The 13,887-nt window shown below is 36.0% G+C and overlaps 1 protein-coding gene across 1 annotated transcript in view; it reads right to left on the reverse strand.

Annotated features, from left to right (window-relative positions):
• Window positions 1–12,921, reverse strand: part of LOC133326276 (type-2 histone deacetylase 1-like) — a 73,261-nt gene extending 60,340 nt beyond the window's left edge. Inside the window, exon 1 of the mRNA XM_061534958.1 lies at window positions 11,918–12,921. Coding sequence (XP_061390942.1) covers window positions 11,918–12,921 — 1,004 coding nt within the window. The remainder of the gene's footprint in view (window positions 1–11,917) is intronic.
• Window positions 12,922–13,887: the final 966 nt, after the last annotated feature.

The raw sequence follows: 13,887 nt of genomic DNA on the forward strand, positions 1-13,887 counted from the left end.
TTTTGTTTCTCCATTCTTTCTTTCAGGAGGTATAATTATATGGGGGAGATGCCCTGTAATTATATGGGAGGCCAATATATTTCGTTATAGGCAGGTTCGAGTTTTTTTAATCACGATATGTTTAGAAGGCGGAATCAGATGGCTAAATTGTCTTCATCACTTTGTAGGGTAAAAAGTGATTATTTTTAGTAACAACTATCCCCTTTACTATGGCAGAATACTACTAAATGGGGACAACGAACATTGGGGGGTACCCTTATGTGGAAGTTATGCCCATCTTCGAACTTGACCTACCTGCACGCAAAATACGATTCTATGCAAAATGTTGGCGATCTATCTTAATTCGTTTATATGCTAAAGTGATTTCAACAGATGACCAGACGGACATGCTTAGATCGTCATAGAATATTACCTATAATATATATATATATATATATATTATAGGGTCGGAAATTATTTCGATGAGTAACAAACCAAAAAAAAAAATAATATACCCTCCATACTATGTTGGAGGGTAAAAATATATCAGAATAGGTAGTCTTCAGAAATATTTACGAATAACTCCCTAATCTGAGTATAAACAACAATATAATTGGTATCCAATTAAAGGTCAACCACCCCTCTTGTATAGACTGTAAACATATCTGGTCTACGTCCTTCTGGAATAAATTTATTCGCCATAGTTTTGTAATTTTTCACACAATTAACACTCTAAATATTGGCTGATCATATTTCTTGGTCACATCCCTTCCTCCATTAAACTCTTCATGATGTTTGATCCTCCAAATATTAACCGATCATTACCAAAACTTCAACAACCCTTGTGTTAGCATTAAGTGGCCGCAAGAGTGATTCTCAATCTCTAAACAGTGTATTTTCGAATGGCGGAACTATAGCTTAACAAGTGGAAAAGCGTTAAGTTCGGCCGAACCGAACTTTAGATACCCTCCACCATAGATATACTCACAGGTAATTGAAATGAAAATATAGGGAGAATACCAAAAAGAGGACCTATACCGACATTTCTACAAAGCCATTTTGTAAGCATAATACAAATTTCAGAAATTTTTAATAGCATGGTGAAAATGAGCTTCATCGAAATATTCGTTTTAGACCCCATGTTTCTTTGGACCAAATTAGTTTCAGAAAATTTAGATTTCATCAAAACTTTGCCCATCTTATTATTTCTTCCAAACTTAGTTCGAATTCAAAGATGGGGTATATCGGTCCACTCCTTCTGGAACCTCCACACAGGGGCTAGGTCTAAATGCGGCTATAGTTCATTATCGAACTTTACGTTCTAATTTTTATCTCGCTATCCTCTGAAGGAGAAATGATTACAACAGAGTCTTAGAACCAAACTCAAAACGCGGAATAAATCAGATAACTATTTTAATATAAAAAGGGGGTTTTATGGGGACTACCCCGAAGATGGGGCGAATACTAATAATTTTTGGTAGGGAGATTTATTACCATATACGACTACAAAATACCAAATTGCAGCAAATTCGGTTAAAAAAACGCGCTCAAGAATCCCAAAATACCGAAAATTGGTGGTACCCTTATATGGGGGCTATCCGAAAAAAAGGACTTAAATTCATAATTTTTTGTGGGGAGATTTGACACTTATTAAGAACTCAGAATACTAAATTAGAGCTAATTGGAGGGGAAATACGATCAATGCCCCCAAATTACTGAAAATTAGGAGATACCGTTATATGGGGACTACCAAAAAAAGTGGACCTAGTGGACCTATATTTTTTGTGGAGGCATTGAGGGGTACCGTTATATGGGGGGTACCAGAAAGCATTGACCTATATTTACAATTTTTAGTAGAGAGATTTGGTACCCAATACGAAATCGAAGTAACAGCCAATTCGGTCGAAAAATGTGACCAAAACACCCAATATACCGAAAATTGGGTGATACCCTTATAGGGTTGCTATCCAAAAAATATTAAATAATGTTTAGTGGTAGGATTTGCTACCCAATAAGAACACAAAGTTCCAGATTTCAGCGAATTCGGTTGAAAAACGCGCTCAAGAACCTCAAAATACCGAAAATTGGGGTACCCTTATATGGGGGCTGTCCGAAAAAATGGACCTATGTTTATAATTTTTAGTGGGAAGATTTGCTACCCAATAAGAAATCAAAGTACGAAATTTCAGCGAATTCAGTTGAAAAACACGCTCAAGAACCTCAACATACCGAAAATTGGGGGGTACCCTTATATATACTTTATAGGGTCGGAAATGATTATTTCGATGGGTTACAAACGAAAAACCCAAACTAATATACACTCCATATTATGGTGGAGGGTATAAAAACTAATAATCCAATCGGTTTAAAATTATCGTGGAAGTTCTACCTTATTTCTTATTTTAGTTTGTGTTTTAATTTGCGGATTCTGACTCCGCACAATTAAAACAACTGCCGAAGATTTCAAAAACGACAGATGCTGAAGGTATATGTATATTACATATACATTAATATTTCTTTAAAGAAGACTTGTAGCATAATAGGCTTTAGACTCAGGCAAATCCAATATTTTATTCTTATAGAGTATCAAGAAACGGTTTCAAAGGATAGGTCTACGTCTACAAGTCTACGTCTACAAGTCGTTCTTTCATTAAATAACAATTTCTTATTTTTTCATAGCCGTTCACCAAACGGACCTTGGGCACATTTAATTCATAATTAAAGAAACTGAGTTTTAAAAAAAGTAAAGCCCACCACCCGATCCAAAAAAACTACAGCAACAACAACTCGTTGGTAATGTGGTTCTGAATATTTAAAATTATAATGACATTTCTCATTAACATTATTAATTATGAATGACACTTTTGTAAAGTTGTTGATAACCGTAGTTGTTGTTGTTGTTTTAGTTGTTGTCATTGTCGTTGTTGTGGCCATTTTGTAAACCACTTAGCTACACTTTAAGGAACAGAAATATGTAATTATGACATTGGTGGTCCGTGGGTGGTTCTCTTTTTGTTCTTCTGAGAATATTAAAGATGGTGTCATGTTGTGTTTTTCATAATTTGTTTCACTTTGAATGGCCGATTCCGACTGACAGAGGACAATCAAGGAAAGGTAGCTGAAAACAAAATGAAGAAGAAGAAACGACACATGACAGCTATATTGACAATTCAATGATGGGCAAACTGGGACACACATGAACACTCACCTCACTTCGTAATATGCCTGCATGTGAGAGAGAAACAAAATGTCTGAAATCCTTGTCCTGATGTTTGTCTGTCTGTCGGTAGCTAGTCAAGTAGTACATATTGTCTAAGTTTACTACGTTGGCTACGTTACGTCCATTGACGACAAACAGTATCGGGTCAAAGGCAAGACAATATTCTCCAGGCAAGAGTGTGTGACATGCCCCACTTATCACACCGACACACTTGTAATGACAACAACAACAATACCAACAAAAAAAAATGGGGAAACTACAGAAACAAGCTATTGAAGTATAAGTGGCACCACTAACAAGGACAACAATCTTAACGCTACCACTACTACGACTACTACATGGACAACGTTGACAACAACTACTACTACTACAACGATGACGACGACAACAACAGCAACAACGTTGAAAATGACAGCAACAACAGCTAAATGGAAAGCCTTCTTCTACAACAAACACAAAGGAATGAACAACAACAAAAAAATTAAAAATAGAGAGTAAAGCCAACTGAAACAATCAACACCCCTGACATGGTTTACACCCACAAAACTCAGCATGACCTGAATGTAAAAGTTTTCCCCCGTTTTCAGTAAAATACATTGTAACACCTTCAGTTACGCCCCTTTACCTCACGGTGTGTGTTCTTTTTCTTTTTTTGTTCTTTAAGTTTTTTCTTGTTTCAGTCCAGCTGGGATTTTTCCATGAGAATATTTACATCAGGCCAGTCAGCCAACTAAGCTAAGGAAATATTAACTAAATTTAAGAATTAAAGTAAATATATAGTGTGGCAATATATTTTATGGAAGAGGGGTTATATTTAAATATATGTATTAATGGATCAATCTCAAGATTGATTTTTTCCCGGGACTACCCAAGGCGTAGATAAAAAAAAACCTGGGTCTGCCTAAGGCGTAGATTTTTAAAATCAATTTTTCACTTCACCACTCTATGGTACAGGGTATTATGTTTTGTGCATATGTTTGTAATAGGCTAAAGGAAACGATGTAGACACATGGTCCCTTTTGAGAATATGCATAGAATCACTTTTTAAGTCGATTTATGCATGTCCGTCCGTCCATAATTTTTCCTGGCACAACCGAAGGCGTATATTTTTGAAACAATTTTTCCTAGCTTTTTGTAAATAATTTTTATACCCTTCACCACACTGTGGTACAGGGTATTATGTCTTTGTGCATATGTTTGTAACGGGCAAAAGGAAACGAGATAGACACATAGTTCCTTTTGAGAATATGCATAGAATCACTTTCTAAGTCGATTTATGCATGTCCGTCCGTCCGCCTGTCTGTCCATGTTAAATTGTAAACAAAGTACAGGTCGCATTTATTATCCGACTTGGATGAAATTTGGCACAGCCCACTTATTTGGCCCAAGGACGAAACCTATTGAAATAGGAAAACTCGGTTCAGATTTAGATATAGTTCCCATATATAGTTTCGTCCGATTTATGGCAAATGGTACACCAAAGTCCCTATATATCTTACGATTTGCACAAAATTTGGCATAGCGTACTGAATTAGGTCCAGAATGATGTGTGCTAAGTTTCGTGAAAATCGGTCCATATTTAGATATAGCTCCCATATATATTTTCGTCCGATTTAAGGTAAATGGTGCACCAAAGTCCCTATATATCTTTCGATTTGTACGAAATTTGGCACAGCGTAATGAATTAGGTCTAAAATGATGTGTGTCAAGTTTCCTGAAAATCGGTTTAGATTTGGATATAACTCCCATATATATTTTCGTCCGATTTAAGTTAAAGGGTGTACCAAAGTCTCTATATATACTTCGATGTAAATAGTGCACCAATATCCCTTTATATGCACCGATTTGCACGAAATTTGGCTTAGCGTACTAAATTGAGTCTAGAATGATGAGTGGTGAGTTTCGGGAAAATCGGTTTAGATTTCGACATATCTCCCATATATATTTTCGTCCAATTTTATGTAAACGGCGCACCAAGGGTCCTATATATACCCTTCGATATGCACAAAATTTTGCATAGCGTACTGAATTAAGTCTAGAAAGATGTGTGTTAATTTTCGAGAAAATTTGTTCAGATTTAGATAAAGCTCCCACATATAGATTATATTTTTAACAACGCGGCGTACCGAACAGCGTGTATCAATTTTGCTATAAATCGTTTTCCATAAATTTTCCCCATGTTACGCAGACGGCTCTAAATCTGCTCGAGTGAAATTAAAGTTAGGATAGGTTGGAGAAAGAGGGAACATAGACATGCAATTGTTAGGATACATATGTACCAGGGACGTACGCAGGGGGGCGGCCCGGGGGGCCCGTGTCCCCCCCGAAATGAATTTTTTTCACAGTAAATTTATGTTTGCAAAGCGATTTTTTTCATTTTGTACTACCGGTCTCCCCCCGAAATGAAATCCTCTGTACGTTGCTGATATGTACAATATACCCAAAGTGGTGAAGGGTATCATATAGTCGGCCCAGTCCGACTTTACTGCTTTCTTTACTGGTTTTCTTTTTAGATTTCAATTTTGTTAATATTTTTTTCCTGCGACTACGCAATGCTTAGATTTTTAGATTTAGTTTTTTTATATAATTATAATTTCCCGCCACTACCCAAGATGGAGATTTTTAAAATAATTATTATTCTCCTCAGGAATATATGGAAGATTTTATTTTAGGAAATTTAACAATTTTCAATGTTTCTCCTGTAATTTGGTTAGAACTCCACAACCACACCCCAATATTAAATTAATAGACCCTTTAAGATATCTAGACGACAATAAAAAACACTTCAATCTCAGCAGCTGAGCTTCCGACACCTTACCTTTTGCTATGACAAAGAAAACGCTTTTCCGAGTTACTTTTTTTTGTGATTTACTTTGATTTCCTGGCCGAACCGCCTTTCCGTCATGACATTTTCCATATTTCATCAACTTATAGATGGATTAATAATTTGCATAAAAATTGTTTTATGTTAAACATAAAAATTCAATTTTCGGCATCTTTGTGTGTTGCAAAAAAGAAAAAGACGTAAGAAAAGCAAAAAACGCTTAGAGAAAATATTGCGGCGATGAGATTTGGAATGGAAGTTGAAAAAAAAACAACAACTCACACAAAATCCAACGTCGTTACACCTTTATTTTTTATGATTTCAATTCGTGGCGGGGATTTGAAGCTGGGGTTTGTTTTGGTGATGTCCCGCGTGGCATTAACAAAAACGAACCAACCAACTCCCCTCCCCTCTCAATAGAGTGAAGGAACGAAAGAAAAAACCAACAACCCAACTTCTAGCAAATGTTTCTCGAATGATATAAATTTGTGAATCTAGACGGAATAATGTTGGCATAAGTATGAAAAACGATTTTTTAGACCCGCTGACGCGCTTTAAAAAACTCTTAACCCAAGGTGCGAAGTAAAAAAAAATACAGCTGGAGGGAGGTCTGTTCACAAAGATAAGTAACTGCTTAGGTGGATGAATGCCAGAAGGGATTGTAAAGGTTTTGGGGGAATGGTGGCTGTGGTGATGGCGGTGTTGTTGTTAAAAAATATTACCGCAGGATATTGTCATCCACTTTTTCGGGCGCTCTTCTTGTTGTTGTTACTGGTGCTGCTGCTCGCGTGTCTCTTGCTCGCTGATTGCGGTTTTGCATAATTTTCCAGTTTGTATGATGACAATATCAAAATATGGCCAAAAACCAAACCAAACCGAACAATTTTATTTATTCATATTTCATGCATTCCAAATTGAATGTTAATGTAAGTTAGACGGAAATTAAACTTTATGGGAGTTTATTTTTTATTTTGATGTTTTGAAAAAAAGAAAAACAAAATGTTTTACCTAATGCATGCATTTGCATTTGTAGTAGGAATGGTACTCGTAACATTTATTTGCATACTATAAATACGTTGTCAATTAAATAAATTTATTCGTAGAATAAATTATTATAAATTATGTTAGGATTGGGACATCCTGTCTTAAATAAAAAGAAAGTGCATTTCGCCTGCTAATGTCTTTAAAATGAAGTGGGGTCGGAACCGTTATATTCGAAATAAACCAAAAAACTAAGGTAACTGATGACGATCAGTGGCGAAATCCGAAACTTTAGTCTCCCCATCCTTACCCCTTGATGGAAGTGCCATATACATATGGCATACCAAATTTGGTCGCCAAGACCTCTGAAAATGTTAACCGATGTTGATAACTTTTTGATTTGAAAATCTGAAAAATCAAATTAGAGCCAATTAGGTTAAAAAACGTGCTCCACAAAATGAAGAGTAATAGGGGCCCATATTTAAAAGCTTGTTAGAGATATTTTCTTCTAAATTTAGAAGTGTTGCAAACGGAATAACAAATTTAGTACATACTCCATCTTGTGGTGGATGGAATTTTCTACGAGGAGGCCTTTACAATACTTAAATAATAAACCGTCAACTAAGTCCTAATATGGTCGTTTATTGGAAATATTCTGACAAGAGGTAATTTATTCCCCGAGAACAAATTACTGTCACTTGGAAAATAATGTTTAGATATGCAGATACTCAAACCTTGGTGATACCTCAATATGGATTTATGTCGAGGTATTTATCTCCTGAGTACTAAAAATCTGTCCCTTAGTTTAGAAGTGCGCAATGACAAATTTTCTACCAGCAGTTTTCCCCTCTGGTAGCCAAATACACTACGGTGTAGCCACTTTTGGTGAAAAATGAGTCTAGGAACTTCATAATACCTAAATAGCGACTGGTCCTTATATGAAGGCACCAGTCAGATGGTAGATAAATATATAGAGAGCATAGTAATGCGAGGGCAATAAATTGAGAAAAAAACGGGATAGACAAAACTAACCAGTAAGGAAAGTAATAAAGTCGGATGGGGCCGACTATATGATACCCTTCACCACTTTAGGTCTATTTAACAGATGAATCGTAACAGACGTTAAAGGACCATTAACACAAAAAAACAGGTCCAAAAACATGTCATTCTACAATCTATACTAAATTTTTTCTTTTGGTCAGATATTGGGTTGCTTCTTACAAAATTATGTAAATCAATACATATATATATATATATATATATCTGAACCGAATTCAATGATACTTGCCAGAGATTAACTTATACTAAACAAAATTGTGTGGCAATCGGACAAACTGTGGGTCTTTAGTGCACCATTTACATTAAATCGGAGGAAAATATATATGAGAGCAATATCTAAAACAGAACCAATTTTCAGGAAACTTAACACACATCATTCCAGACCTTATTCACCTTTCGTGCAAATCGAAAGATATATATGGACTTTGGTGCACCATTTACATTAAAACGGACGAAAATATATATGGAAGCTATATCTAAATCTGGACCGCTTTCCAGAAAACTTGACCTAATTTATTACGCTATGCCAAATTTCGTCCAAATAGAATGATATATAGGGACATTGGTACACCATTTACATTAAATCGGACGAAAATATATGTGTGAGCTATATCTAAATCTGGATCGATTTTCAGGAAACTTGACACAAATCAGTCTAGACCTAATTCATTACGCTATGCCAAATTTCGTGCAAATCGAAATATATATAGGGACTTTGATGCACCATTTACACGAAACTATATATGGGAGGTATATCTAAATCTGAACCGATTTTCTCAAAACTTGCCAGACATCACTCTAGGCTTAATTCAGTACGTTATGACAAATTTCGTGCAAATCGAAAGATATATAGGGACTTTGGGGCACCATTTACATGAAATCGGACGAAACTATATATGGGAGGTATATCTAAATCTGAACCGATTTTGTCAAAACTTGCCAGACATCACTCTAGGCGGAATTCAGTACGTCATACAAAAATTCGTGCAAATCGAAGGATATATAGGGACTTTGGTGCACAATTTACATGAAATCAGATGAAACTATATATGGGAGCTATATCTAAATCTGGACCGATTTTCACGAAACTTTCTAGACCTAAATGATTAGGCTGTACCAAATTTCGTGAAAATCGAAAGGCACATAGGGACCGTTTACATTAAATCGGTTAAATGTATATATGGGAGATATATCTAAATCTGAACCGATTTTTCCCAATTTCAATAGCGTTCGTCCTTGGGTCGAATCAGTGACCTATGCCAAATTTCATCCAATTCGGATCATAAATGCGACCTGTACTTTGTTTACAATTTAATATGGACAGACAGACAGACGGACGGACGGACATGCATAAATCGACTTAGAAAGTGATTCTATGCATATTCTCAAAAGGAACCATGTGTCTATCTCGTTTCCTTTTGCCTGTTACAAACATATGCACAAAGACATAATACCCTGTACCACAGTGTGGTGTAGGGTGTAAAAATGGGTCTCTAAATCTTCCCTCTTTTGCAATTGACGAAATGGAGACTGTCACTAGATATCAAAATGTGAGGAAATATTCAAGTAGGAAGATTAATTTTAATCACTTGTAAGACGTAAATCTCAATAATGCCTACATTTAAAAATTGTTTCCCACTACTTTGAAGTTGACATAAAATATAAAATCCTAAAGACCATAGCTCTGCAAAGCAATCCGACGAAGGAATAAGCTTCCTGTATTGTAATGATGTGTACAAATCGGCTGGGAAACCGCCCAATTTTAGACGTTGTTTAACAACATTTCTGCCTTTCTACATAATAAGTTAGGGCCTATTATGACATATAAAAGTTATCTCTCTTTTCGATATAGCACATCACTACAAATTTATACATAATTCCCAATAAAAGTATTTTTCAAATTCTGTCCTCATTACTTCTTATATTTCCCTAGCAAGAAAATTTACTAAATTCCCTCATCTCAAGTGGTCAACAAGTGTTCACAATAATAATATTGTTAACTCAAAACACCGCTGAGCTATGGAATTAGTGATTGTTTTAATTCTTGTCGTTTTCTCTCCCCACAGGAGGGTGAACCTATTGTCCCAGTGAGGAAAAGTTTTCTATTTCCTAGTTTAGTAAAAACAGAAATACGACACCAATGGCTAATACACACTCTTCTGCCAATTTACAGTTATGGAGTGGGGAGGGTATACTCACACAGTGATGCCAACTACCTATTTCTTGTGTCCTGCTAACCAGCTCATTGAATGAAAATGCACTACAAGGATAAAGAAGCCATTACCACAACACCACATTACCAATGTGGTGCCAGGTTATATCAATGACGACGTCTACCATCTACCATTTCGTTCCGATCAGGCTATCTACCTAAAATCGTTTCAATAATTAGACCCCTAACTTCATAATATTTGAACGGCGTACCTTCCTGAACCATGAAGAGGTTTCAGAGACAGTTTTCCAATCACCGCTTTAGAGCTTAGACTCTCGGGTAGCAGAAAGGAATTTGCAGATAATTGTCACTACAGCTGCAGCACGCTAAATATCTCCTGACAATTAACCAAATTAAGATCAAGCTTTCCAGCAGGTGCAATGATTTTGGCCAATGAACGTAAGCGACATATTGCCAACCCTTAAGACCTAAGGGTGAGAAAATTTGGTCTGTAATCAGCTGTGTTCCTGCTATTTTTACTGGCAGTTTACGAAGCACACCAAGTGTGACCAGACGTCAGATAAGAGTCCTACCAGACGTAGAGGTACCACTACAGTTTACGAAGGAATATGTTGAAGATGTCAATAAGAACACAGAATCATCTAAAGTTTTGGGTCCGGACAGAATTTCCATGGTAATACTTAAGCAATTGGATGAACCCGAAGTTTATCGTTTGGCACCCACATAGTTCCTGAAGCCTCGGAACCCTACTACTACATGACAATAGTACCACTAAAGGTAATTTTTCAGGCCGATATCTCTTCTGTCACTAGTAGGAAAGACACATGAGGCGCTACAACTCCCATTCACGAGAAGCAGTTTTCAAGCAGCCCAACACCAACATGAATCCCGTAAAATGCACAGTACTACAGCATTGCGCGCCATTACCGGACATATTAGTAGAGAGCTGTCATGGCCGCTCGAGGCCTTAGATAATGTCAACCATTGCATACTGTTCGAGGATTCAGTAAAGGCCAACGTCGGGCCGTGCTTGAACTCTCGAAATTACTGGCCGAATGGTGCGGAAGATTGGAACATGTACCCTTGCAGGAGAGAAGAGTATTTAGGCTGAAACCATCGATTCTATAAAAACTATTCTTTGAAAAATCTACACATTCTTTTATGGTGCCTTGAAAAAATATTCTTTAAAAAATGCGCGAATACGTCGGTGCATTGAACAAATATTCTTTAAACATTTACGTCTTATACGGGACCTCGAGAAATTATTTTTTTCGAAAATCTACGCTTTCTATGGTGCCTAGAAAAAATTGTCTTTAAAAATCCACGGTGCCTAGAGAAAATGTCTTAAAAAATCCACGCCTTCTATGGTTCCCTTGAAAAACAAATTCTATAAAAAATCTACGCCTTGGTGGATCTTTGAAAAAATATTCTATAAAAAATCTACGCCTTGGTGGATTTTTTAAAAAAATATTCTTTAAAAATCCACGCCTTGTTGGATCAATGAAAAAATATTCCTAAAAAATTCCCGACTAAAAAAATCTTTAAAAAATCCGTGTATTCCTTGATGTCTTGAAAAAATATCCCTTGATATTTTTTTAATTTCAATTTTTCTAAAAACCTCTACATTGACATCACTATATTTAAATATTTCACAAAAATTGTATTCATGTTCAAAACTTACGGATTAGTTTCTGAGGATTGATGTTGTTGTTGCTGATGCTGTTGGTATTCCATATTGTTGTTGCTGTTATTGTTACCGTTGGCTAATAAAGTTCCTGACGATGTTTGTGTAGTTGGCAACTGTGATGATAATTCTGTTGTTGTCGTCGCCGAAGTTGTTGCAGGCAAAGTTAATAATCCACTTGATGCTGTAGAAGTGTTTGTAGCACTGTTGTTGTTGTTGCTGCCGCTGTTCGCCACAGCTGTAACAGCATTTGTTTTTAAATTCCCAATGGTGGAATTTATTTGTGTTGCTGAATAGCCAAAGGACGATAAGCACAAAGCTGGCGATGTTGTTGATGATGCTGATAATAGTGAGAGGGGTTGATGGGTGGCAGCTACTGTTGCCGCTCCCGTTGCCAGTGGTGGAGGACGTGAATAGGGATGAAAACTTTTCGATGCTGCTGCCGTTGTAACTTTGCTTGAATTAATTGTGACCGCTGTTGCTGTCTCAGCAGCCATTGCAGTTTCTAAATACTGGCTCTGATACTGTTGTAGCTGTTGGTGTAGTGGATGTTGTTGTTGCTGCTGTTGTCTATTATTTAAATGATTATTGTTTACCATCATCATATGTTTATTGTTATTGTTAATACCGAGCCCGGCTAGATTACTGTCGCCATTGCCAATGATAGGAGTAGTACTAGTGCCGTTACTGTTGTTGTTGCTGCTATTATTATTAGTGTAAACAACTACACCAAGTCCATTAGCATGAGCTGTGGCAAGTGCCGCCGGTGCTGTTGCTGCCACAATTCGGGCAACAGGTGCTGACAATGTCCCGGCATTAGTGTTGGTAGTCGGACTGTAAAGTTGGGGATTTAATGTGGCTGTGGATGGTGTACCAAGACCATTGTCCACCATTACTACACCAGTTGTGTTGGAGTTACTATTACTACTAGTGTTGTTGTTGTTGCTGCCGCTATTTGCATCGGAAAGTTGATCTGTACGCAATTTCATAGATTGCAACATGGTGATGTTGATATTTGTTTCTGCTGTTGTTGTTGTTTCTGTAACGCGTTATATTATTTGTTTTACCCCAAAAGATGAGGATGCGGATGCTGATAATTTTTCTATTCCCGTAGCAGAAAAACTTTTTTGTTGTTGCTGCAAATGGTGTTTTTATTAGAGTTAGATTTCCGTTTGGTTGTTTGTTTTTATTTGGTTTTGGGTTGTTGGTTTAGTTATTTTTGGTTGTTGCTGTTGTTGTTTTTTTATTTTTGAGGTTTGTTGTTTTAATTGCACGCAAAATTTTGGCCAGCATTTATTTAGCGATTATTTTTTTTTTTTTTTTGATTTGGTGGCGGTGGATTTTTATAAACTTTTATTTGTTGTTTTAGTTTGTTTAATTATCACAGTATCAAAAACAATTTTTACTTTTTATTTTAAAACACTTCGTAATAAAGGTATATGATTTTGTTTCTCAATTCACTTAAAAACATGAACTTTCACTGAATTTGAAATATGATTTTTTATTCATAAAATTTGTATTGCATTTTATTGTAATAACTGAAAAGAGAGAAGGGAAAATGAAATGTAAATCAGTGGAAATGGTTAAAGAAAAAAAATAATTTGAATAAATTCAAAATAAGAATAAATCACAGAAATAAATTGTAACAACTTATCAAAAATATACTTTTTCATATACAAATTGAAATTAGTACGTGCAAAATTAAAAAGTCTAAGCCTTGGCTGAACTTTGAAAAAAATATTCTTTAATAAAAAGTCTACGCTTTGGCTGAACTTTGAAAAAATATTCTTTAAAAAGTCTACGCCTTGGCTGAACTTTGAAAAAATATTCCTTAACAAATCCACGCCTTGTATGGATGAATGCATGAAAAACCAGTAAGGAAAGTAGTAAAGTCGGACTGGGCCGACTATATGATACCCTTCACCACTTCGGGCATATTGTACATATGGGAAATTACAAAAATCTTT

The sequence above is a fragment of the Musca vetustissima genome, unplaced genomic scaffold (genome assembly GCF_032173495.1).
Source record: "Musca vetustissima isolate MV318-11 ecotype Yass unplaced genomic scaffold, APGP_CSIRO_Mvet_v1 utg12705, whole genome shotgun sequence".
Classification (NCBI taxonomy): domain Eukaryota; kingdom Metazoa; phylum Arthropoda; class Insecta; order Diptera; family Muscidae; genus Musca; species Musca vetustissima.